The 26,178-nt window shown below is 53.9% G+C and overlaps 1 protein-coding gene and 1 long non-coding RNA gene across 4 annotated transcripts in view; one reads left to right on the forward strand and one right to left on the reverse strand.

The window, feature by feature from the left end:
* Positions 1–200: 200 nt before the first annotated feature.
* Positions 201–20,498, reverse strand: IRX5 (iroquois homeobox 5). Of its 2 annotated transcripts, XM_027044526.2 has the most exons (4): positions 19,778–20,498; positions 18,307–18,712; positions 17,356–18,135; positions 201–437 (listed from the first exon to the last, which is right to left on the reverse strand). In XM_027044526.2, the coding sequence occupies exons 1-4, from the start codon at positions 20,024–20,026 to the stop codon at positions 373–375; spliced, it is 1,500 nt and encodes a 499-aa protein (XP_026900327.1). In that variant the 5' UTR covers positions 20,027–20,498; the 3' UTR covers positions 201–372. The 2 variants fall into 2 exon arrangements, with proteins under 2 accessions (XP_026900327.1, XP_026900328.1); XM_027044527.2 differs by lacking the exon at positions 201–437 and having other exon boundaries at positions 16,793–18,135; positions 19,778–20,496.
* A 1,566-nt stretch (positions 20,499–22,064) lies between these two features.
* Positions 22,065–26,178, forward strand: part of LOC106973288 (uncharacterized) — a 10,721-nt gene continuing 6,607 nt past the window's right edge. Inside the window, exon 1 of one of the 2 annotated variants that reach the window (XR_003415755.2) lies at positions 22,065–22,467. This is a non-coding gene — a long non-coding RNA (uncharacterized LOC106973288). Of the gene's footprint in view, positions 22,468–22,541; positions 22,756–26,178 lie in introns of those variants that run through there. The other variant, XR_003415756.2, reaches the window with a different exon arrangement.

Below are 26,178 nucleotides of genomic sequence, written 5' to 3' on the forward strand. Positions count from 1 at the left end.
TTGGTGCTGGCACTGAGGCCAGGGGGCAGGGCTTTGTTGGGGCAGGCTGGTTATCTCCCGCCAATGTCCACTTGGATGTCACCGGGAAGGCAGTAGACGAACAATCATGGAAACCTTTACAGGTCTGTTGACAGAAGATAAGTTAAGAAATAGAGTTATGTAAGACTGCCGGGCAGAGCCGGGCGGCAGTGGAAGGGAGAGAGAAAGAGGCAGGGAGCTGGGCGGGGAAGAAGGGGGAAGAGAAAGAGAAGAGTTCTGAGTATACTGGCTGGGATACGCTAAGGTGCGCCGTTACAACAAACGCCCCCCAAATCTCAACGGGTGGAATCAACAAAGGTTTATTTCTTGCTCACGGTACAGATCCATCGAGGGTCAGCAGGGCTCTCTGCTCCACATTGTCCTCGGTCTGGGACCCAGGCTGATGGAGCCTCCGCCGTCTGGGACGTCATCATGGGAAGGAAAGAGAGAGAGAATGGTAAATCATGCACTGACTTTTAAGGAACCCCACCTAGAAGTGAGACACATCGCTTCTCTGCACGTTTCGTTGGCCAAGGCCATCTTGCACCACCCCTCGCTCAGAATTCCCGGAACGAGCGTAATCCTACCGCCTGCCCAGGAGGAAAACTGGAGAGGCTGTGAACAGCCTCCTCTGAAGGGTAGCTCTCAGGGTCGCCGGGAGTCTGAGTCTGGAAAAGATGTGTACCAGTTGGGTTGCGTTGTTGGGTCCCATATGGCAACTTCTTTGGGTTGCACTGAAGGTGAAATTCAAACTACATAGGAGGGAATTTAAGTCACAAACCCCCAAATCCAGCAGTAGGTCTGTTTGCCTTCAGGCAAAGCTTAATCCAGGGGTTCACAGTCTCTAAAGTCTGTTCGCTTTCCATCTCCCAGCTCCGTTCCCTTCCACGTGGACTCTATTCTCGGGTTTCATGGTACCGGGGTTCAAATCCAATGGGAAAAGAGAGCTTCTGCCTCGCTTCCATTTTAGTATTTAATCCTAAACCTCAATCTCATTGGACCACACTGGGTCATGGGCACACAGCTGAACCAGTCACTGTATCCCGGGGGATGGAATGTTTGGAATGACCCACATCCTATGGCCAGCCCGGGAACGGAACTCGGATTCACTTCATCAGAATTGTATGGACCGAGGGGAGGGGTGGGGTGGTTCTTGAGGAAAACTCAGGATGCTGGGCTAGAATGGGTGTTCAAAGACATAAACAAATGAAACAATACGCGCCCACTGCAGGATGTGGAGATGCCCCCACCCGGTGGTTTTCCAAATGTTTTGTAGACGTGCTTCACGCACTGCCTGTGAAGGCTAGGATGGGGTTCCTGCGCTCTGTTCATTTCCCTTTCAATCCAAGCAATTGTGCTTTATTTGCTATAGATATTAGGACGCCACCTAAAACTGTGTTTAGAGCCAAAATGAGAGGGCTTCTGCTTAAAAGAGGGGGAGGAGAGGAGACGAAACATCACTGCTTTTTGATCCCACCTCCTCATTTTAGAAGAGACGGAGATTCAGAAAGATTAGATTTCTCCTCATGTCTCATTGGCCAGAACTAGTCACATGGGCACCTAGCCGCAAGGGATGCTGGGAAAGTAAGCATCTAGGAAAGGGGAATGAGATGACCGCAACCGGCCTAGTCATAAATAGCACATCCCCTAAGGCTGGGCACATTGCCACCCCCAAACAAAGTTGGGGTCCCTTCAGGAAAAAAGAAGGAAGGAAATGGCCCTCAAGGAGCTGTCAGCTATGGAGGCATGAGCCTGATCTCACTGACAATTCCTTAAGGCTACAGCTGACCCTTGTGCCTCTGTTTATGCCTTCACTGATCTATGAAATTTGCCTGCGATTGTGTCCTTCATTTCTCCCCCCCAATCCTACGAGATAATGAATCATACATTGACTTTTAAAGTGTCCACCCAGGGGCACCCGGCTGGCTCAGCCAGTAGGGTGTGGGGCTCTTGGTCTCAGGGTAGTGAGTTCGAGCCACACATTGGGAATAGACCTGACTTTACAAAAGCAATAGGAGCATCTAGGTGGCTCAATTGGTTAAGCGACTGACTCTTGGTTTCGGCTCAGGTCGTGATCTCACAGTTCGTGAGTTCGAGCCCCACATCGGGCTCTCACTGACAGCACAGAGCCTGCTTAGGATTCTCTCTCTCCCTCTCCCTCCCTCTCTCTCTCTCTCAACATAAATAAATAAACTTTTTAAAAAATTAACAAATTAGAAATAAATAAAGTGTCCACCTGCAATGGACTTATCACTGATTGCGTCCCTTTTACAGATGGACAAACTGAACTGTAGAAATGAATTGCATACTCAAGGTCACACAGCTAGTATATTTTGCTGACCCTTTTCCATATGCCTTTAGCACAGAGAGAGCCAGAGTGCTGAGGGAGGGGAGAGCTTCAAGCACAGACCTTTTACTACATAGGGATTGACTATAGAAAGGTGGGGACAGAGTGAGGATGTGGGCACGCCAGGCAGAAGGAACAGCATGTGCAAAGGCCCAGTGGCCAAACAGGGCATAGAAATGGAAAACAGTTTTACAGGTTTAGAGTATAAAGTCTGAAGGAGCGTCGTACTTAGGAGTTTGAGCCTCGTGTGAGGCCCATAGAGAGCCACTAAATATTTTAGGTGGGGAATTATATCATCCCATATGCAATCTATCTTCAGTGGGGGAAAATCAACTAACTGTAGGACCAGGACGAGAGCCGGGGGGCCTTTGGGAGGTGGCAGTGATCAGTGGCCTGGACCACAGCGCTGGTGGGAGAAATGAAGGGAAGTAGAGATTCAAGGGAACAACCGGAGATGTGGAATCCCAAATCTGAATCCAGATTTGCTAATTGGAGGTGACAATTTGGAGAAGTTGGGAAAAGCTGAGGCTGTGTCACAGCTTTCTAGATGGTGGTGCCATTTACCTGGGTGGGGCAGGTGGGAGGTAAACACGGAGGACTGGAACCCAGGCGGCCTGGAACCCAGGCGCGCATTCTTGATCACGACGTGCTCCGGCCTCGGGACTCAGGACTGGGCCAGGGGCCTTCAGGGAACCCTGATCAAAGTGAGGAAACCTCTCTCACTGGATACGGGGACCCTGGACTTCCCAAGCCGTCACGCAGCCAGCTCTGGACCCTGCTTCAGAGCCATCAGGGGCCCTTGCCCCTCCCTTCCACCCAAGGTAAAGCACCTGAGCCCTCAGGCTGGCCTCAGAACAGATTACCAGGGGGTCTGATATATAGAGATCCTGATAGAACTCTGGTGTGCACTTTATTGCTTTCTCGGTCTGTATTCCCAGCATCTCACTTGCCCACTCTCAGCCCCATAACCCTGAAGCTAAGCCTCCGCGCCCCGCACAGTATTGTATGGAAAGGTTACGAGGATAAATGATTTAAACACTTGACAAATTCATCTTAAAACCTCTGTTGAAGAATAAATGGCCCCAAATAGCTACGTCAGATGGTTTCAAAAAAGGAAAAACCAAGAGTCAGGACCGTCCTAAGACACACTGCAAAGCCATAGTAAGACAAAGGGTACAGTACTTGCTTAAGACAAATAGACCACGAGGGGCGCCTGGGTGGCTCAGTCGGTTAAGCGGCCAACTTCGGCTCAGGTCATGACCTCGCGGTCCGTGAGTTCGAGCCCCGCGTTGGGCTCTGTGCTGACAGCTCAGAGCCTGGAGCCTGCTTCGGATTCTGTGTCTCCCTCTCTCTCTGGCCCTCCCCTGTTCATGCTCTGTCTCTGTCTCAAAAATAAATAAACGTTAAAAAAAAATTAAAAAAAAGGACAAATAGACCACGAGAGACTAGAACCACTCCGTGTTTACGGAATCATACGTGCAAGATGAAAAGCCAGCTCAAAGCTCACAGAAGTGTGGGCTTTCTGGAATCATGTTGTTTCCATTTCAACAGACTGGCACTGTGTAGGTGACTAACGAACGTGTCGGTCTTATAGGCAGTGCTAGAATGAGTGACTTCCTAAAACACCCTGCAGACAGGCTCCCACTTATTCCAGCCAGACTCCTTCCGGGACACAGATACTATCATCATTACTTTACTGTGGGGCAACTCAGGCTCTGAGAAGTTAAGACCTTTGCCCAAGGTCACACAGCTAGGGCGTGGCAGAGGTGGGAGGCCAACCCAGCCTTCTCTAAGCCCAGAGCCAATACGCTCTGCTGTCTCTTCCTCAGCAACAGCCTCACGTGGAGAGAAAGTAGTATGGGCTGGAGCCATTGAGAGAGCCTAGAAGCTTCTAGAAGCCCTGGAGCTCAATCTCTGAAGCATGAGTGGATTTAGGCAGGTGACCGGGATGGATTGTTCTGAGCCAAAGAAACCAGCCCAGGAAAAGGGCTTGGGGGAAGTGAGGGTTCATTTAGCCAGTGGGACCACGGCACAGGATACTCGTGATGGGTCTTGGGAGACGGAGCCCACACAGAAGAGAGGGTTCAGACTGATAAAGAGTCCCAAATGACAGAGAGGAGATGAGACTTTTGAAGTCGCTCTCCTGCTCTACAACCTTCTGTAGCTCCCCTGGCTACGGTCTCTTGGCTAAGAAGGGAAGAGTATGCAGATGTGGGGAAAGACTGGAGACAGAGAGACCTACTAGACGTCACAGTCCAGAAGGGAGAGCACACGGTGTGCAGGGGAACGAGAAAGGAAGAGCGTGCATTTTGGGACAGGATTTTGTATGAAGTCCCCTACCCCCCCCCCCCCACTGGCATCCTACTACCCTCATCACATTAAGGGTCACTGCTTCCCTGCAGCAGCAGACAACATTTCAAGTCTGTCTAGCGATGAGCAGGTGCCTTCTTCTACCCACAGAAGTGAGCCGTGGATAGCCGGGAAAACATCTACTGCCTAAAGCAGCAAAAAAAAGCAGCCAACAACTCCCTCCCGGTTCCATCTCAACTCCCTCCTGGTTCCATCTAGCCACAGAAAATAAGGGTCAGGCACTCCTGGGGGCTCATAATCGCACTTTGACACCTGCTCAGGCAAATAAACCTTTCAGTGCCTTAGTGTCTTCATCTGTAAAATGGGGATAATAATAGTATCCATTCCATAGGTTTGATGAGGCTCCCCCGAGATCACGTATGTAAAACCTTTAGCATAATAACTGGCGTGTACTAGGAGCTCAGTAAGGTAGCTATTATTGTTGATAACAAAATAATTGTTTAGGGAATATGGTAGCCTCTCAACCATGTGATTAGCGGCTTTCAGCCAAAGAGTTGGTGTCAAAATCTCAAACATCATGTATTTTATAGCCCTTGCCCTGCAAGGTGGGGGCACGGGCCTTACGACTTAAAAAAAAAAAAAAATATGTCAGAAGATGAAACGCATTCCATTCCATTCCATTCCATTCAAGAAGCTATGAACTGCCATTCTTCCTGCCGTGGAGATTGCTAATTATAAATGGATGGGGAGATAGATGGACAGAGAGTGAATCACGAAAGCTAAATATGCTTTGTCTCTTTGAAGTACTGATTGCTATAAAAAAAAAAAAGGAAGTTTACAGAGAGAAAAAAATAAAAAAATAAAAATAAATAAAAAAAGGAAAGAAAGAAAGAAAGGAAGGAAGGAAGGAAGGAAGGAAGGAAGAAAGAAAGAAAGAAAGAAAGAAAGAAAGAAAGAAAGAAAGAAAAGGAAAACCGGTTCCCCCTCCGCAAGCCTCTGCTTGTGTGACAGAGGTCCAGTGTCACCTCTAGGAGTTTTTCATTACTCAGCGGTTTTTGGAATGAGTGATTGATGTAATTAAGGTTATTGGTAAAGAAAGACTCAGTTACCAAAGACGAGATGAGTCAGCAGAAAGTTTAAGTAATGAAATAATGTTCCGAGGAGCGATTCTTAAAATAAGGTGGTTTTTTTTTTTTTTTCTTTTTCCTCCTTAACTCTAGACATCTTAACCATTGCTGGGCAGCAAAAAGAGGGGAAGCCGTTAAGCCGTGGGAAAACCACACCCCGCGATTTTAGAGATTCCCAGGTGGAGTCGCTTGCCATTAAAAGAAAGACACCATATTTATTGAGTAATGTGAGGTAAAGGTTACGTTCATGGAGCATCAACCATGCGCTTCGGTGAGCTTGGCCCACATGATCTCATTTAACCCTCGCCTCTGAGGTAGATCTGTTGTTATCCCTGTTTTAGAGGCGATGGCACTGAATTTCAGAGAGGTTCAGGACGTTTCACAGGGTTGCACAGCAGGCAAACGGCACGGAAGGCGACGGAGGCCAGGCAGGCTGGCCCCGGAGCCCACCCGTTCAATCACCACCGCGCCTCCTGAGCCTCGCTGTTTAGGTTTCTCAGCCGTTTAATCCGGCTCGCGGATACACTCAAGGTAACGGAGCACCACCAGGATCTGAGCTCACATCTGTCTGGCCCCAGAGCTGTTTCCAAATTCCCATGTGTGTGGGAAAGTGCAAACCAGCGCGTGGGCATGGGATCCACTCATCTGTTTTCATTTCCACTAACATGGAATACTCTGGACACACGAGGCTTTAGGCTCTAGGTGGGTGCTATGAAGGGGACTGGGGCCGGGGCAGGGGAGGTGGGGGGACCGTCAGGATCATATGTGATAGTCCGTGCAACAGATGATGAAGGCTCAGACCAGAGCAGTAGACAGGAGGCGGTTGAATGAGATCCCCTGGAAGGATCTATGGGACCTGGGGAGGGAGGGCATAAGAGGAAAGAGAGGTGTGTTGGGTAAGTCCTTCCAAGGAGGGAAGGGGAGAGGGGAGGGTCGACCCGGTGAGCAAGCTGTGCTGAGGGTCCTCCCCGGCCACCGAGAGAAAAAGGGGGAGGGGCAAAATGTGGTGGGGAGCCTCGCCTTTGAGTGACAGTACAGCGAGGTCCCAACAGTCCCCCACTTAGCAGCAGTAAACGGGGTTACCGTGTGTCACCGTGGGTGGCTTCAGGAAAGAGGAGAGTGGATGGGAGCCTCCCACTTGAGAGCAGCTGGAGAAGAAGGGCACGTTGGGACTGCTGGGGGGGGACCTGTCAAAGAGGGGCGGCATCTACCCCCGTCAAGTCCACCGACCCCCACAACTTTGTTCAAAGCTGGAGGGCCCGGCCCCCTCTTCTTTCCCTGAAGAAGGAAAGAAGGTCCAGAGTCTTTTGTGGTATGGGAGGGTATAGTGGGTTGTTGGCCTTGGCCGTTCACCACCCCCCCCCCCCAAAAGAGTGACCCACGCTCAAGAGAAAAGGGGCTTAGGCCTTGCAGTTCTGGTGGCTTAGAAGGAAACGGTTCAGCAGGTTTGCAAACATCCTCCAGGTTTTGGTCCCGCCTCCTCCAAAGCAGGTGTGGAGATGTGGATGACAGCCCAAGGGATTTATTAAGAAAGGAGCACGGGGAGGGAGAGGGGGGAGAGGGGGGAGCAGGGTGGGCACAGGGAGGTAGCCATCCCTGGTTGTGTCACCAACCAGCTTCGTGAGCTCGAGCACGCTGAACAAGTCAGGGCCTCCGTTCTATAAAATGAACACTTAGAATTTTCCAAAGGGCGGTAAGCCCATCTCTGGGGCCACGCGAGATGACGTTAGTTAGGGCGACGCGACGCTCGTGTGGCCCACATCGCTTTGAAGGCAGCCCGCAAAGGAGTGGCGTGGGGTTGGGGGAGCCCCTGGGAGCAGCCCGAGAGCCTGAGAGATGCTTGTCACCTTCAAAGCCCAGGGGACCAAGGACTTCATTGAACGAATTCGCTTTTTATAATTGTCTTCTGTCGATGGCAAATGATACTTGTTTTTCCATTACAGCGGCGGTATAAATATTCCTCTCAAAATAAGTCAGTGGAGACAGAACCCAAAGGAAGTCATTACATTCACAGTAGCTGCAAGTGTCGGAGGTTATGACAAGGACTGGAGGGTGGGAGCACCGAGGGTTTTGAGGAGCACTGGGCAAAAGCAAGGGCTCATTCCTTGCAGACCCAAGTCCTGTGGAGCCTTCTCAGACATCCCTTCTACCTGGTCTAGGACCTGTTAAGTGTTTACCAGATTAGAAGGGAAAATTAAAAAGGAAAAAGAAAGGAAGGGGGAAAAAATCTGGAGAGAAAAACAACTCCACCGACCAAAATAAACCAGGCCAATGATCTTTCTACCACGCTCTTCAGGAGAGCAGAGAGGTGGTGTTTATTCTAAATGAGCCCTTTTCTCCAAGTTGCCACTAATCCACGCTTTTATGTGATCCAGGAAAATCGGTCCTCGACGGCCAATGAACGTCTTCGCACGTCTGAGTATTTGGAGAAAGAGTCACCTATTACCACAGGGTTGGGATTTAGAAGGTGGATACAAATAGAGAGCAAACGAAACTAACAAACAAACAAAAAAACCTCGTGGTTTGGGATCTAAAAAAAAAGTCTCAGAAATGACAACTATGTGGCAAGTCTGATGTCAAACCGAGTTAGCTGGGAAGGTGTCTAGGATGCTATGGAACTGTGAGGGTACTTGGAATCTAGGGCTAGCAGATGTCTCACTCTGCTTGAAAGATGTCAAGACGCTGTTCGTAGGGGCCTGTGGGTTCCCTTGGGGACAAAGCCACTGGTAGTTTTAAAGAAAAAGAAAAAAAATGCCCCAGCTGACGACCATATATCTACTACAAGGAATCAAGAAAAGAATTGAAAACAAACACACAAACAAACAAACAAGAGGCAGTCAAGCTGAGACATAAGGAAAGAGAGAAGGAAGGAAGGAAGGAATTCAAAAATAAACGCGCGAAAGATCCACGAGATTCAGGGCCTTGCCCCCCCCTCAAAAATCTCTATTTGATGGAAGTTGGTCTGTAAACCTACGGGCACGGGAACATACGTTTTTGCTTGAATTATCTGGATAAGGGTGGGCGGGCAGAGTCACTTCCAACAGAAGAAACGAGCAAATCTTTTCAGATAGCAATTATTTAGGGAAGAAAACCTTCCTCGGTGGTGGTGGTGGGGGGGCAGCAGTCTTAGGTCCTCCTTGTCGTTGAGTGTCTGGGAGAGAGAGCACATGCCTAGCTTCTCCCTCATCCTTACTTCACACAGGGAGTCCTGAAGAGGCAGCCGTCCTCCAGCAGCATCGGAGGAGGGCTAAGATGTTTCCTGGCCCAGCCTAAAAATATCTCCCTTGACAGCCTGTCACAGTGTCTGAGATTGCACCATTATAAATTCATTCCTCTCTGTTAAGGCATTTTGTTTCCAGCTCTCTGTTAAAATACAGATATCCCAGAGAATTTAGCTCGGGCGAGGCACCAACAGAACACCACCTACGCGTGAAACGACCTGGATTTCCAGCTCGGTGCTGCCTGGAAACTCACCTTGTGAGCTTGGGCGAGTCGTTTTCACTCTCCGAACCTCAGTGTCTCCACTGATTTAAAAAAAAAAAAAAAAGAACAAGAAAAAAAGACAGAAATAAAAGGGGAGAGGTGGTGGTCAGAGAACTCGGAAGTGTCTGCTTTCTGGAAGGAGGGTCTGTTCATTTTAGGATTTGCCCTTGACTCTGCGCTTTGCCACTGTCCCCTAGAGCTGCTCTTTTGGGTCAAAACGCTTGGAAGTCAGATCGAATAGTGTCCACTTTCCCCCTCTCTAAATAAAAAAAAAAAAAAAAAAAAAAAATCCCTGTTCCTCTCTCGTATACGACGTCTCAGCAAATGGCATCCCCAAGCTTCTGGGGGCTCAGGCCCAAATCTCTGGAGGCATCCAGAACTCCCTTCTGCTCACCACCCCTCGCCTTCAGTCCATCAGCAAAGCCTGTTGACTCTACTTACAAAAAATAGCCTAAACCTGATCACTTCTCCCCACTTCTCTGGCTACCAACATGGTCCATGACAGTGCTACCTCCCCTTGGATTCTCCAGCAGCCCCCTCGCTGGACCTTGCTTCTAACCCAAAGATCTCACCAGGACCAATAAAGCCCCGTATAACCTGAACCCGGCTTTGCCTGGGCCTCATCATCTCCCACAAAGATCTCCTGGCTGTGGCTCAGGCCTGTTCCTGCCTCAGGATCTTTGCACTTGCTATATCCCTTCTGCCTAGAAATCCCCCCCCCCCACTCCAATATCGTCATGGCCTATGCCCCAACCTCTTTCCGTGTCTGCTCAAGCATGCCTTGCAAAGGAGGCTTCCCAGACTGCCCTCGCTAGGAGAGCACACTCCTTTCTGTGTCCTCCCCTTACTTAATTTTTCTGCTAATGCTCATCACCGGGACACTGTGAGAAGCCAGCATCACAGGCATTTGTTCACTTCCTGTCTCTCCCTCCAGGGTCTACACTCCAGGACGGCAGGGGCTCTGTTTTGTTCACAGCTGCATCATCAGCCCCTGGAACAGGACATTTGGAATATTGTAGGTGCTCAATTAGCATCCATCGGAGGAAGGGAACAGAATAGTTGAAGCAGAACTACACTGACCTGGAGGCTAACCTAAGCATTCCACTGAAGAGGTCAATGCCAAGGTCTCTCCTGCACTATTTCCCCAGGGCAGGACGTCCTGGGGAACCAAAGGCAGAGCGGACTCTGGGGGGGGGGGGGGGTGACATACTGAAGGACATCTATGTGCCACTCACTAGAATCCTCACAAAACCAGGGGTGATGCAGGCCTCCTTTGACGGATGAGGCCACTGAGGTTCAGAGAGGTTATCTGATCTAAGACATGCAACTTAGTAAGTTGCAGGGTAGCACTGAGCCACTAAGGCCCAAGCACCCAACCAGGAAGCTGCAACAGCCTACCCCTCCAACCCCACGATGCCTGGGACTCCCTGGTCACACTCTTCCTAGCTATTACGAGCCTGAGGCTGGAGAAGCCGACACCCTCTCTGGGCCTGCATCCACAGGAGCCGGGCCTCCCCCGAAGGCCTGAGAAGCCCGCCCGCTGGGGACGATGGTGGCAAGACTGGAGTCGCCCGGAATGCAGGCTTGGCCAGCAGAAAGCAGCTAAGGTCAAGGAGGGCGCCCAGGGCCAGGGCCAGGCGCCCGGGGAAGCCCTTGCAGCGCTGAGCGCCCCCCTCCACCACCTGCCCCCCGAGGCCGAACCCCAGCTGTGTCGAGCGCCGCCGCCAGGCCGCCAGTGCGGAGGCGAGCTCTCCAGCCCTTGTTTGATGAGCAGCGGCCAATAAATTCATTAATCATCATTTTATGCCTCATCAAACCCCCTCCAAGCCCCTCCATGGGAGTTACACAAATTAGCCCCTGAAAAGACAGTAATTTCAGTATAGCGAGGTAAGTGCTTTCTGATGGGCTCCGCGCACAGAGCCCTCCTGACAAGCCAATCCATCAGCGCGTCGGGGATGGGGCGCGGCCGGGCCGCCCAGCCTCACCCGGCCCAGCCCCGGCCAGCCTCCCCTGCGTCGGCCTCCCAGCCCTGCCCAGCCTCGCCTCCGGGGGCTACCTGGCGAAGGTCTCCGACTAGGGCGCCCCTTTCCCTGGCTCCTTTACACCCATGCACCGCAAGCTGGCGCGTCCGGCCTCCAGTCCTCAGCCACCTCGATCTCCTCCCCAGCCCTTCTGAACAGAAGAGAAATTTGGCGGAGGGAAAAAATCCCAGGCCCCAAATTGGGTAACGAACCAAGGATGGCTGAGGAGGATGCGCTGGCGCTGAAGTTCCGAACTCCAGCCCCGGGGAGGGGAGAGCCAAACGGCCCTCCCCCCCCCCCCCATGTCTAGATGTCGGGGTCCCGTGACCCCTTGAAATTATTGAAGGGCTGTGGGTATTGCGTGCGCACGTTATTGGCGGGCGGGGGTAATCCATGGCTCCAATCCATTCCTGACGATTCTGAAAGAAATTCCAGGCTCCAAAAGAGAGCCATCTGGGAACAGAAAAGGGGGTCCTTCTGTATAAAGGCGGCTCCGCCGGACCCTGGTGGCGGGGATGGGGGTGGGGCGCGCCTAGCCTTTCGCGTGGCCCTGGCGTCTTTCTCTCCGAAACCGCCTCCTGGAGTGAAAGATAACGCCAGGGGAGGAGAGCAAGAAAGGATTTTTCTATCGAGTGGGCCGGGCCGGTTTGACTCCAGCACGGAGAGGAGGGTAAGACAGGAGAGGGGAAAGAGCCGGAGAAAATTGCGGCGAGGAGTGGGGTATTTGGAAACGCGAAGCCAGCGCCGCGCCTTCTCACTTTCTGATCCTGGAGCACAGAAGGTCCCACGGGCGCCCTACCCGGCGGGCAGGGCCCGTGGAAAGGAGGTCGACGAGGAGCCGCAGGCCAAGCGGAGCCTACCGGCCGCCGCACTATGACCGTGGAGAGCTGGAGCGCCGAGCGACGCGCAGCTCCTTCATTAGCTTCCCCTCCGCGGCGCTGCATGCCTCGGAAAATAAGTTAGCAAACGGGGAGCCGTTTATCTCTTTTATCTTGGGGCCTGATCCAATTAAATAAGTGCACATTTACATTTGCATCCATCAGGCGGGAGCGCTGAGAGCCCGGGGTTTGCTCGGAGCAAATAAAAGCAGATTTCACTGGGAAAAGTGGCGTCTGGGCGCGCTGGGCTCGTCCGGGCGCGGGAAACGAGCGCAGCCCGGAGGGCGGCCTTGGGGACCCGGAGCTGGGGCCTGCGGCCCACAGGAGGCCACAGACCCGCTCAAGGTCCGAAGGGGTCGGCCTGGGCAGGGGATGCAGCCAGAGCTCCAACCCCTCCCCAGAGGTGATCCTCCGTTAGGCCACAACCTGGGCCCCGCCTCGGGCCCTGGACTCAAGTTGCATTTAAACGAAAACGAAAAGGAGACCAACTCTGGCCTGGTCCCGGCGGGTGACCTGCGGAGTAGGTCTAGGGACAGTCCCGCAGCTTTGGCCAGTTTGGAAGGCGGGCAGGTGGCAAGGTCTCACTCAGGCCCGATTTTCCTATTCCGTGGCCGAAGTGAAAAGGGATTCCAAGAGCCAGGCCGAGGACACGCCTCCGCTTTCCCCCAAGATCTCTGCACCAGGGTGAGACCAGTCAATACTACCGGTTAGCGCTTCTGGAGGGGCGACAGGGGACGCCCAGGCGAGCGCCCCTTGCTTGGCCACGCCGACCTCATTAAAGATGCTTTCGAAATAGGGTTTTGAGAATGAGAAGGTAGTTTTGTTTGTTTTTCCTTTTCGTATGGATGTCCAACCCCCAGGTCAAAGGGCAGAAACGGTTTTGGGGGGGGGGTGCGGTTGCGGGGTAGACCCCAGGTATGCCAAACCGCAGGTGAAACAAAACCGCGCGGGGTGCAGAGCCCCGACGTGGAAAGGCCCGCAGAAGCGGAAGGGCGCACCTGAAGCGGAGCGGGGACACTGGTTCACTGCCTGGGCCGCGCACTGCTGCGGCCCCCCCACCCGCACCCTTGTTTCAGCCGTCGGCATATTTCTCAATTGCCTGCTGCCTGGTTTCCGGGACTGTGCCCAAACCGTGGCGGGCATCTGGAGGGTTAAAAGTGTTCTGGTTGCGGGCCCTGCTCTCCAGATCTCCAGTGCTAACTGGGTCGTGGGACCCGCGCCGCAGAGAGTGGAGTGGAGGAACAGTTTCAGTTTGACCCGCTTGGGGTTCAGGGCTAAGACCCTGCTGGGGGTGGGGGGCACAGCCGGATCTTGCCTAACTCCTCCTCTCTGTGAACCGTGTGGCGCCCGGGGACCAGTAGGCGGCGCCCTTCCTAAACTGCATCCGCGTCCGGCTCCCTCTCGGGAGCGCAATCACATTCCTTTCACTTTGGGCGCTTTGCAGAGCACTCTTCCTTGCCTCTGCCGACGTTGGCAGCTAGTTGTGGGGGACAAGTGGGCTGGGAGGCACTGCCGGTTCTGAACATGCACGTACGACCCTCCCCTCAACCCTCCAGGCTCCAAGAGTTGCGCACCCCTCGCAGAAGGACAGGCCCCGAAAAGCTTGCAAACTAGAAGGCCTCGACGCAGGCCCTACACCCAGGCCAGGGAACAACATTTCGGGCCCTAGCACCCCCAGCCGAGGAGCAGGAAGGGAAGCAAGAAGGTCCCCTTTCTGCGGTCTCTCCTCAGTATGCGCTTATGCGCCCTCCGGGATTGACTGGGCTGTTGTCTCTTCCACCCCCAAGTCCCATGAATTGATTTGGCCCCCATAGAGGGGTAAGGAAAGAGACCCAGCTCGTTCCGGTTTGGCGCTGCTTCAGGGGGGCTGACTGCCTAGACCCCACGCGGTGATCCCGCTGCCCTCGCTGCCTGGGGTTCAGCCCTCCTAGCCCCTAAGTGCCAAGCTAAACGCTCCTCGAGGGGGCCAGAACCAGCGCAGTCCCGCGCAGGTGGCAAACGCCCGCGCGGCCCCAGCGCCCAGGTGTCTTTGGTGCGGCCTCGCGCAACTTCCGCGCCCCAGTCCAAGCCCGCGAACAAACCTCGACCCCACTGCAACGCCGGAAATTCCCCCCTCGCCCCAGCGCCTCCAAGACTCTGTGCCTTTGAGACGGCCAAGCGGGGCTCGAGGAGGCACTTGGGACAGTAAAGACACGAAATTACTTCGGGGATTAAGCGCGGGAGACAGCCCCTAAATACCTAAACCTCGGGCTGCCAGGCAGGCTCCCCCACCCTGGAAAGTCTCCGGACACCAGAAAAACCACTGGCCACGAAACCCAGCTGTGCAAGGAGAAAACCCCAGACTTTAATTGGAGGCTTGTATTCAAGATGAAGGGCGCAAAGACACCCGTGGACCCTGCAGAGGCCAAGGGCAGGAGGGGTACGGACCGGGGGCAGCGACTCGGGCAGCAGCCTTCCGGCCCCTGGTGGCTTCGCTCCCCGGCCGGGAGGCTCCTCGCACCGCCCCTCGTTGGGGAGAAACGCCGCGGGCTCCCCGGTGCGCTGTTCCCGTTCCCAGGCAGCCCCGCGGGCATTCGGCTCCCAGCCCCGAGCCTCCGCGATCAGACTTGGGAGGCCCGCGCCGCGCCATTTGCATATTCCCGGGAACACAAGGAGGCCTGTAATTTTCTTTTTAAAATCGCTGGGCAGGGTTTAGGGCCAGCGCTTCCAAAACCCCGCAGAGTTGATGTCGTCCTTAAACTCTCTCTTAAGAGAAGGGGACTGGCCTATTCTTCTGACTTTTTTAGAAGACAAGGTGGCTCCTGGGGCTGCATATTCAACAGGGGGGAAAAGCTGATTGTGAACCGGGCTGCTGGCGGGGTGGGTGGAGGGGGCTGGGGCGCGGGGGGCGGGGGTGGCGGTCGGTCGTGGGGCTAGTCATCTCTGGAATTCGATTGTTTAAAAAAATCATTTATAATTAAAGGGACAAAATAAAATACGATCGGCTCATGCATATTTAATCATTCACACTTCCAGCTTTGAAACCACTTTCCCTGCGTGAATCTTCTCACTAATTTAAACTCTTAAGTCGACCGCTGTTTGCAAAAACATCTGGACAAGGCAGTTTTCAAACTTGTTTTAAATTCGAATAAGCTAATGGAGCCCCGTCACAGGTTAAAACAAAACAAAACAAAACAAAACAAAACAAAAAAACATAGCAAAAGTTAAAACTCTGGTGAAAGTTTGGGGTGTGTTAAAAAAAAAAAACAAGCAGGGTTCAAGTAATCTTGAGCAGAAATGCAAATATGTGCATTCTGATTTAGCCTAATTAAACCGGTGTTATGTGCAAACACATTCTCTCTACACTCAGGCTTGGGCTTAATAGAGCAAATTAATTCCCCTCGCTGGAGTATGTTTTTCCTATAAACCCTCCCCTCCCCCGACCACCGAAAATTTCCCACGAAGTAAAAACACGCCCGCGGTTCCAACTCTCCCGCGCAAAACGGAGACCATAACACCGACAGTGTTGGCGGGCCTCGGGCACAGGGCGATGGCTCTTCCTCATTTGGGATTGAGACTCATCCTGATGTTTCATTTTGAGATGAAATATGCGGGATTCAAACGAGAAAATAAAACCTCAGAAATACTTTTGTAGCTACTCGGACTCTTGAATCAGCGACAGGAAAAGTGCTAACGCGACAAGCCCGATCGAGTCCACAACAGCCTCATTATCTAGGCAAGTGTCCTCGAACTTTTGAAGGCCACTCGTCCAAAAAGGGGGCTCGTGCGGGAGCGGGGGAGGGGGGGGAGTAGGGACGCCCTCCGGCCCCTTCGGGGCTCCCCTCACTGCCCCCAAGCGACTGCGGTGCTCCCTCCCCCATTCCGCCCACTCTCTTCCAGTCTCCGACTCTGCAAAGTGCAGGCTTGTAATTCAGGACAAGTGTGACACCTACCTGTGAAAGGGGGGAACCGTCCCCTAGACGGTCCCGCGGCCCCAGCCTCGCTGCTGCGCGGGGATCTACGGGGCCGCCTCCCACCCGCACTGGCGCGGCTGGAACACTTACTAATTTAATCAGATCCAAGGAAGAGATCAATGCCCAGTCTTGAAGGGGTAGGGAAAAGAGTGACTTGGGAAAGCCTTCTCCTTGGCATCCCCTTACGCTCCCCTCCCGCCATTAGCCCATAGCACCTTTGAAATAGTAATAAGGGCTAAATCCGGCATAAAATCGAACTCATTAGCAAAGTTCACCAGCTGATTGCTTTGCATAAAACACGACACTGATTGGAAGTAATTAGGTTAAGCGACGGACCTCGGATGGTGCGTGTCTCTAGCAGGCTTTGCGATCCTTTCTCCCTTCTGGACACACACTTGGGTCGCTCTCCTCCTTCCTCCAGGGTCCAATCTCCCCCAAACCGCCCGCATCAGTGATCCAAATCTGCATTCCCCTCAGGGCCAGGGTCCCCGGGGCTTGCCGCCTAATTACGGTTTCCCCCCTGGCACGCCGAAGTTCTATGGAACCTTTCATTGCCCACTTGGGGGGTGGGGGGGGGGAAAGTTGCAGTCTCCACCTTTTGTCCAAGGCGATGGACAGTTTATTGAGGCTTCTAAAAAGTAATGAGTGGCTCTGATTATGTTAAAATCTCTTTTAATTAAATATTTTGCATTTTACAAAGGCGGCTGCAGTTTCTTTTACTTTTTAAATCTAAGAGTATAACCTGTTTCCTTTCTGTAATAATACTTTAGCTCATATCCAGAAAAATCAATAGGTGTAAAAAATTAAATTAAACTTGTATTTTTAAACTATGAAACAGTTTCGGGGGAAACACAAATGTATATATTTATATTACAAAAAAAAACATTAAATGCCTGTACAGGTGCCTTAATTTCATAATTTACTTCAAAGATATTGAATTATCAATTTAAATACAAAAATGCTACATTAAATATACAGAATAAGATTCAATACAAATCCTTTTTTAAATTTTTCTTTTCGGTTGGTTAAGACATTTTTGTGTGTGGAGATGTTTACATTTGTATGTTACCCATCTCCGAGAACTATAAACTTTTTAATAGGAGGGGTAGTTTTGTTTCTCTCTCTTGGTGATGGAAAAAAATAACTGCCAAGGCCATGTTTCTTAATAAATTAGGAAAGTCCGGGACCGACGCAGCCCGCGTTAAATGTCGGACATACCTTTCTTCAATTCATAGGGAGAGTCTTTGCACAGATCTAGCTGGGACGGGCTCCGCAACATTTTCGGGTCTTTAGCCAAAGCGTCCGCTCGGTTCAACACGGTCTGGTTTAATCCATTGAAATGCGAGCCCGGACCGGTTGTGGGGCCCGGCCCTGGCCCTGGGTGGCCGTGAAGGTGTCCGAAGGAGCCATAGTTCGTGTAGCCGGGATAGAAGGGCGCCGTGTAGTAGAGAGGCCGGGACAGCACCGTCCCGCCTGGAAAGGGACACTGCGCCGAGGGGGAGCGCGATGGCGCCGGGGCCGGCGACGCGCGGCTGCCTCCTAAGGCTTGCCCCGCTACCGGCCCGGGGCACGGTGGGCATGGGGAGCCTTCGCTTCCGCCGCCCCCGTCCTTGACCTTGTCCGAGGAGGTGGCGATCTCTGCCAGAGACCACAGTTTGGGCTTGGCGAGCACCGCCTGAGGCGGCGGCGGTGGCGGAGAGTGTATGACCGAGGGCCCGCCGGGACCGGGGGGCAGCTCTCCCGCGGCCGGGTGCGGGCCCGGAGCCGGCGCGCCCGAGGGGTAGTGAGGGGCCGGGTCCTCCGCCAGCCGCGCTGCCGCTGGCCCGGCCGGGGAGGGCCCGCCGGCGCGGGGGGGCCCAGGCAGGGCGTCAAGACGGCCCTCGGATGGCGGCTCCTTAAAATCCGAGTCGCTGAGGCTGCCCTCAGTCTCCTTGCCGGCGGGGGTGGGCGGCCCCTGCAGCCGCTCGCAGCCCGAAGCCGCCTTCTGCTCCGCTCCTCCTGCGGGAGAAACCCCAGGCCGTCAAGGGGCGCGGAGGCCCAGCGGCGGGGCCCAGGTCCCCGGCCGCAAAGGCAGAGAGACCCTTGCCCCCCACCTCCAGGCTCCCCCCCCCCACACCCCCACTTTCCTCCTTACTCCAGCTCAACACATCCTTCCCCGCGTCCACCAACCTGCTTCGGGGCCCTCGGAGTCTCCCTTGTCCTCCGGCTTCTGGGGCTCATCCTCGTCGTTCTTCTCCAGATCAATGTTCTCCTCCTCCTCCTCGTCCTCGCTGCGGTTCCGCGGCGTCCACGTCATCTTGTTCTCCTTCTTGAGGCGCCGGCGCGCGTTGGCGAACCAGGTGGACACCTGGGTGAGGGTCATCTTGGTGATGATGGCCAGCATGATCTTCTCGCCCTTGGTGGGGTAGGGGTTCTTGCGGTGCTCGTTCAGCCAGGCCTTGAGAGTGGCGGTGGCGTCTCGCGTGGCGTTCTTCCGGTACGCGGGGTCCCCGTACGGGTACGAGCCCAGCGGCGCCGCGTATGGGTGGTACCCCAAGGAGCCTGCCATGCCCGGTGTGTGATCGTAGGGAGAGCCCTGCGAGGCACAGGCGGAGAGAAGGTGAGAGTGGGCCTTGGTTTCCAGTACCACCTAGAGGACCGAAGCACACTCTCCCTGCGCCCAGGGGTCCGCGAGCTGCGAGGCCCGAACTCCGGGCTTTCCCTGGGGTAGGGCTGCCGGGCTCAGACCCAGGGGCAACTCCTCCTCCTCGGAAGGCAGCGGGGGCGCCAACTCCTGACTCCGGTCCTTAGGGAGCCCTTGAAGCCGTCCTGGCCTCAGTGGCACCCTGTAGGCCCCCGTCCGCCGGGGCAAGTCCGCCCCCCAGGCGCAGAGCCGGCCGCCGCGGCCAGGCCCTCCACCCAGAGGCCTGGGCAGCAGTGGCTACTCCCCACTTCGTGCCCGGGTGGCTGCGCGTTAGGCGCAGAGAGGGAGAGCACGGGAAGTCAGGGCATTTCTACCCCCACAGAGAAAGGCAAACGAAAAGCCAAGCCTTGCCCCGGCACTCCCACCCCTCCAAAAATGTTACCCCAAACCGAAGCCACGGCGCTTTTCCAGAAAGTGCACCCGGCCGAAAAATCCCGGATGCACCGCAGCTCGGCCGACTTTTCAGAAATTTAATACCTCCAAATCGGATTGCGAAGATAGGATTACGGATTTGCAACATTTTGGAGGACTAATTAAAGGCGAGGCCAAACACATTTACATAGACTTAGCACGCTTCTGCTCAGATTTCTGGTCCATTTCTTTTGAACTACTTTTCCAAAACGGCAAAACCAAAAACACAAAATGAAATAAAATGTGCAGGACGGCCTGGAGCTCACGTTTGAACCAAATGCTGCTCTTTAATTGCAGCGACCTCTCCCCCGAAAAACCCTCGTCGCCAGCTCAGCGACCCAAGCAGGAGGCGGCTCTGCTCTCCGAGCAACTCCTGAGCCGGAGGCCCGGGCGAAGCCGACCGAGACAGTCTCTCCCAAGTTTGCAGGGGCCGCGAAGCTTGGCGGGGGCGGTCCGCGGTGGCGCCGAGGCCCGTGTCCCCCGCAGCCCCCGCCCGCCCCGCGCGGCCCCAGCTGCCCTTGCCCGCCGCGGCTCCCGCTCACTCACCACGTACGAAGAGAAGGCGGCGGCGGCGGCTGCCGCGGGGTCGGCACCGTACTGGAGGTGCGAGTTGTAGCCCGGCGAGGGCGCCGTGAAGGCGGTGGAGCCGGCGTAGGGCGAGAACGCGGAGCCCGACGACGAGCGGCCGAGCTCATCCGTGCGGGGCCCCGAGATGACGCTGGTGCTGTACGCCGGGCACGAGTAGAGCGCCAGCGAGGCGGACGGCTGGTACAAGTAGCCCTGCGGGTAGGACATGGCCACACACGGGCATGGGGCGCGCCGCGCCGCGGCCGCCAACGAGCCGGGCGGCGCCCTGCGAGGGCGAGCGGGCGGGCACCTGGCCTCCGGCTGCCCCCGGCTGCCGCTTCTCGGGCCCCGGCTCCCGGGCTCCGGCCCGCGGCGCCTCCTCGCTGGCTTCCCGCGCGCCTCCGGCTGCGACTGCCGAGCCCGCTCCTCTGCGCGCCTCGCTCGCCCCGGCTGGGTTTCCCCCCCGCCCTCCCTTGCTGCTTTCTCTTTTTCCCCCTCGCTCTTTGCACTGGGGGGCTCTGCTTTTGGCTTCGCAAAGGTCCTGCCAAGATGCTAAGTTGGAAATTGAGGATTCTGACGCCTTGTGCGCGCCTGAAGCTCCTCCTTCCCGGGGTGTAGTCGGTGGGAGGACTGGCAGGAACCTCTGGGCGGCCGCAGCCAACCCGGCCGCCAGGCGCGCCTCGCCCTCTCCCTCTTCCTCCCCGGCTCCCTCTCCCGCTCGCTGGCGCTCCCCTCGCCCCTCCCTCGCGCCCGCCTCTCCACCGCGGCCCTCCTCTCCCCCCTCCTCTTTTTCTCCCCCCTCCTCTCCCGGGTCTCTCTCCCTCTCTCTCTCTCTTTCTCAGACTCTCGAGCGCCGGCCCCAGGATGACAATCACATCCCTGGCGCGCCGATCTCTTCCAACTTTCCTTCCCTGCTAAGTCGGGGTGGAGTGGCAGTTCCGACACAAGGCGGGCCCCGGTGGGCCAGTCCGGCCGCCCCGAAGCACAAAAGGCGACCAGGCGGCGGAAGGCGAGCCGGCGAACGCTTTGCTCTGTGCTTGCCACAGTGAGCCGCGAAGTTAGCGGATTTCTTGTTCGCCAAGAAGCTGGGTTCCGAGGCGGATCGCCGCCTACTCTCCCCTGGCTTCTCCCCCCAGCCAGGGAACCAGAGAGCGAGTTTGGAGACCTGAAATGGAGGTCCCCGGGAGACACGGAGGGATGCCCGCGTCCAGGGCGCAGGGAGTGCGAGATGATTGTCCCTTTCCGCCAGCAGCAGCAGGTGGGCGAGAGACAGGCCTTGGACATCTGCACGTCTCCGGCCCGGCCTCCCTGCCACCAACTAACTCCCTGCCAAACGGCGAGGGAAGGGGGAGGCGGGACGACGGGGGTAGCCTTTCTCTAGAGCAGAGGTAGTGGGCAAGAGCTGCCAGACGGAGAAGCAGCTATACCGGAGTCGGTCTCCGGACCCCACTACACCCCTTCCCGCCCCCGGCAGTGAATGGCCGCCTCTTTCTCCCGGCTTTCCATCCGCAGCTCCCCCTGCCAGGCCGGTGGTGGTGGTGGACTGTGCGGGTCCCCTTACTCTTAGCACGCACTTTAGCACCCGCCCACGCTCCATTGTAAACGCTCCGCATTGCCCAACCCAACCCCTGTTTGTTCAGCGAGGCGCTGGCAAGGCAAACACACACAACTGAGTCACAGGCAGAATTCTTGCCCACGACGGGCCACACAGAATACAAAACAGACCCCCTGCCTGTCTCTCCACCCCGCGCCGCCACAAGCCACAGACGCACTCGAACTCTGGGACAGACAGGGGCGCTGGTGAACCAAAACAGGGGCAGGCACAGTGTTGGGCACCCCACGGGAACTCAGTATATCAGGGACTTCGTGGCCTTTTATAAAATTGGGCCACACGCAATCCGAAGCACAACTACACAGCTTCCCGCGATGACTTTCACAAGTAGGATACACTTTATTTCCGGAGCTTCAGTCCCCGCACACTAACCCACTCTGTACCCTCGGACACACTTGGCGGCTGGACTTCACGCACGCGCGCTAACTCCTCCCCTCCGTCAGCTCTCCCCCTGACTCCGCCCCTCAAGTGGACATTCGGCGAATCTCTCGGTCAGCCCCGCCCAATCCCTCCATGCCTCCATCCCTAATTGGACGCTGGCCTCTATTGGCTCCTCCCCTCGGCGACGCGGTCCCGCTTCCCTCCGAGTCACAGCGCCGAGGGGGTGGGGCTGGGCGGGGCGTCGGCTCCCTATTGTCATGGAGACGAGAAGCCGACGGCGGCGGAGGCGGGCGCAGCCGGGCTCCGTTGCCTGCGAGCCGGCTGAGACTGAGGCCGAGCGGCCGGGCCCGCTCGATCGGGAGGGAGCGCGCAGCTGGCCAGTGGTGGCTTTGCGGGCAGGCAAGGGAGCTGTCCTCTCGGGCTCCAACTAGGCCGGGTGGTCGCGGGGAGCGTCCCCGCCCCGCTCCCTTCGCTCCCGCCTCTCGCGGCTCTGGTGCTCCTTAGCGCCCGCCCCCGGCTCCGCCCGCCGCCGCCGCCGCCGCCGCTGCCGCCGCCGCCGCCGCAGCCCCTCGCGCTAACTAACGGTCGGTAGCGGCCCGCGCGCGCCGCCCGCCGGGGGCTCGCGCCAGCCACGAGGGAGCGTCCGCGGCCCGCGCGCCCGCGCGGCGGAGGCGAGGTGAGTCCCGGGTCCTCCATCCCGCCGAGTGCCCGCACCCGGTCTCGGCCGGGACTCCTGCCCCTCGAGCGGCGTCCGCGTCCCTTCGTGGACCGGATGGACGCGGCGGCGCCCCGCGCGCCGCCGGGCCCCCGGCGGGCATGGGCCGGCTGAGCGTCGGGCTGGCCTCTCCTGAGGTCCCGGTCCGCGGGCGGGCGCCCGTGGGCGTATCCCCTTCACCCACGCACGGCCCCTTCACCCTTCTCGGCTCTCGTCCAGGATGCCGTTTTCTGAAATGGAGCCATGGAGGTTTGTGCCACCGAGAATCGGAGTCTGTCACACAGACAACCTCATTACATCATTCTGCCACTCTGGGCTGCTAGGCTATCCGCCCCCCCACCCCCACCCCCACCCCCCTTTCTTTTTACTGTCTTGTTTTTGGTGTCAAGGGCCGGAGAGAACCCTGAAAGATTTTGAAGCATTTGGAATTTATGGTTCTGTTGCTGTGGTTGTCACCTCCGCTCTGCGTCAAATTTAAGACTCATTTCTTTAAGGATGTCTCTATTTTCTGCTTTATTTGCACATTGATGGCTCTGCTGCTCGGCTGACCACAGCCGCCTGGCCCGGCGTCTCAGACTTGTGTTAATACGTGAAATGGAAGAACTGATCATTAGCAGGCAGATGGGATTCAGATAGCATCTGGCGGGTGTTCTTGGAGTTCATGTGAAAGTTTTCACGTTTTTGCTGACAAACACGAGGTTTTTACCTTTTGATCTTGGTCGTGGTGACGGTTAAGGTCCCCTCTCCCTTCCCTTTCTTCTCCCATTTGGGAACCTGCTTACTCGTTAGCTGTGGTTTCACTAGTCTCTGGTCACTGAAGCTTTCTCCCCCAGCAGAGGTGGGAGCTATCTCCCTCTTATTTCAGATGACCAAGATGACTCTTTTTCTTACCGGGCGGGGTGTGGGGGGATTACTCTTGCGTTTGTACCTTTCCTGAACATTTAACTCACACTAGGGGTAGATATGCCCTGATTGTTTTTTGACGTAGGGCTCAAAAGAAATTCTGCTCTTAAGACTCCCTAAAGGTTTATTGGTTTGTCGTGTCCGCACGGATCCAGTTATGCCTCACTCTTCACATTTAAAGCTTTTAAAATAAGATCCACAATTGTATTGCTAAGACATGGCCACAGACCTTGTTTTTCGAGTTTGGGCTATACAGTTGTCGTTGTGCAAATCAAGTGCAAAAGAGGTTATCCCTGTTTATTTGGCGTAATATTAATATCTGTTTACAGTTAAAACTTTAAAGACTCCTAAAAGTAGGTCTGCTGTATTTTAAAGATCTCATCATTCTTGTGGGGGAGAGACACAACACCGGCACCAGGAAAGGCAACAGATTGCTTCTGTCATATCGCTTTGCTGTTTTGGAGTGTACTTAAAGGATTATGATTGATAAGGCTGTCTTGCCAGTGAATGTTGACACAGGTGTGCATCGTTATCTTCATTAAGATCCTGAGAACACGTTGTCTATAAAATGGTGACATAAGAAGGGCGGCATGTTTTGGTACAGTTTTGCTTTGGGAGAATTTAATTGCACTTGAAACCCGTCTTGGAGCTTCCAGATTTTGTGAGCACTTTGGCAACAGAAGTTTCAGAGAGAAAGGGTAGGTTCGTGTTAAGTGCTCTGGCATGTGGCAATGCTACTTGTGGCTTTTTGGCCAGTGCCTTTGTCAGCTCTTTCTTTGTGCTTCATCTTTGTGGAGTGATGGTTACTAATTTAGAAAGAAAAGCACAAATGGGACAGCCTCGTATGAAGCACACATTTATTAGTGTGCAGAATCAATCTATAGATGGAGGCGCGCTTAATGTGCAGAATCAAGAATCTAATTGAATTGTAAATATATGAGAAATTCATGCCACTTTATATTTGGGGAAAACCGTCTCCTAGAATGTTTTAATGGTGTAAAAGAGTTTCTCTCTTCATATTATCAAGTACTTACCTTAGTTGCTTATGGAATGCCTTTTTTTTTTTTAATTTCCAGAAATAGAAAAAACAAACAAACAACTGTTTTGTTTCTTCCAAAATGTTGTCCGCAAATTCGAATTATGAGCCAGTGGAAATAGTGCATTTAGCCTCTTATTAGCTTAAGGATCTGAACTATAACCTGGGTGACCACTAAAATAATATTACTCTCCTTTACTTCCAATTTCTGAATGCAAAAACACTAGCAAGACGGATGCTGCTGATTATATTACCCTTGGCTTACCCAGCACCTAATACCCTTTAACATAAGTATTGCATTAAGATCCCTGCCCCCCCCCCCCCCCCGCCCTTTGTAGCTCATGATTTCCTGGAAGCTGGCTGTCCATCAGTGTGTATGTAAGATGTGTGAGTGTTTTTCTTTAATATTCAAACTCAATGTGGAAAGAGGCAATGACAGTGGAGGAGGCCAGAGGCATATGATCGGAGAAGCCAGGTGGAGTCACAGCTCCTTCGTGACTCCAAGGATAATTAGCTGGCTAGAATTACATGGTAAACTAAAATCAGAGAAAGGCTTATTTAGATGTGTTTGCTAAAACTAAAACAAGAGCATTAATTTTGACATAATTGCTTTCCTCATCCCCCAACTCTCCCCCTGAAGATTTGTGTTCTGGCAGCTCAGATCAGCATCCCTGTGCTGTTATCCGTGTATTCTTTTCAAATTTTATATGCTGTATTAAAAGAAATCAAGTGCAATCGTGAACTGATTGCCTATTGTCTGTTGTAATGAACAACACCAAATACTTGTTCACATATTTTTGCATTATAGAAACCTTAGGAAAAATGTAAGTTGATAACATGCAAGTAAATGCAATCACGTAGTCGTAAGTGAATTAAATTAAACGTGGCCTTTAAAAATAGAAATACGAATCAACTCTGAGATAGCACGGCCTTTTTTGTGGTGTTAATAGCTCACCATCTGTGTGTATTTCCCTACAATTTCTACATTTTATTGGCTCCTTTATTTCTAACACCTTTTTGGTATATCATTAGCTGTTTTGTAGAGAATAATTATGCTTCAAAGATGCAACCGATGTACCTCCAAGAAGACGTACGATCCCGGAATTGTTTTTTTCTTGTTCAGTAATGACTGTGGTTTGCTGTCACAACACAATTCTGAAGTGTGATACTTCTAACTTATTTCCACATAAATGTGCAGAATTTTTATAGCTAGAGTATACCTAAGCACCAGTTTAGCTTGGCAAATTAACTTAGATGCTTCAAAATTGAAAACCAGTATATTCTAATGTAGTTTGAGTTTAAATCTTTATTAGTAAGGATGCACTTAACATTTGTTCAGGAGAAGGAAATGTAATTTTCTCCTGCAGTTGTCATTTACGTAATTCATTTTTTCCAGCCTTTTCTCGGGCTAATGATATTCCACACCTTGATACAGCCTTTATTTGTTTATTTGGCATAATATGGAGTGATACCTTGGAGGAAATTAGATTAGGTATTCATACCTAATATCCCCAAAGTATTTAACTAGCCTGCTGTGTTTCTTTAAACAGAATCATTTCCATTTTTGTGTGCAGGTTATAAGTATGATGCTTCCCTAATACATTCAGATGTTTTCAGCCAAGTTGACTTCTGAACTATGGGTTTCCTCCAAATGTTGGCTGAATTTTTTCCTTACGTATCCCCAAGCTCATCTGCAAGTGAATGTCTGCAACACAGTGTGTGCGTGAAGTAAA

The sequence above is a fragment of the Acinonyx jubatus genome, chromosome E2 (assembly GCF_027475565.1).
Source record: "Acinonyx jubatus isolate Ajub_Pintada_27869175 chromosome E2, VMU_Ajub_asm_v1.0, whole genome shotgun sequence".
NCBI lineage: Eukaryota > Metazoa > Chordata > Mammalia > Carnivora > Felidae > Acinonyx > Acinonyx jubatus.

What these genes read in the sequence shown, in the direction of transcription:
- IRX5 (XM_027044526.2), bottom strand. Translation starts at nt 20,026, where the DNA reads ATGTCCTACCCGCAGGGCTACTTGTACCAGCCGTCCGCCTCGCTGGCG. An exon ending in CTCCGAGGGCCCCGAAGCAG is followed by an intron (nt 18,136 to 18,306) that starts GTTGGTGGACGC and finishes TTTCTCCCGCAG; the next exon opens with GAGGAGCGGAGCAGAAGGCG. An exon ending in TCCCTATGAATTGAAGAAAG is followed by an intron (nt 438 to 17,355) that starts GTATGTCCGACA and finishes ATGACGTCCCAG; the next exon opens with ACGGCGGAGGCTCCATCAGC.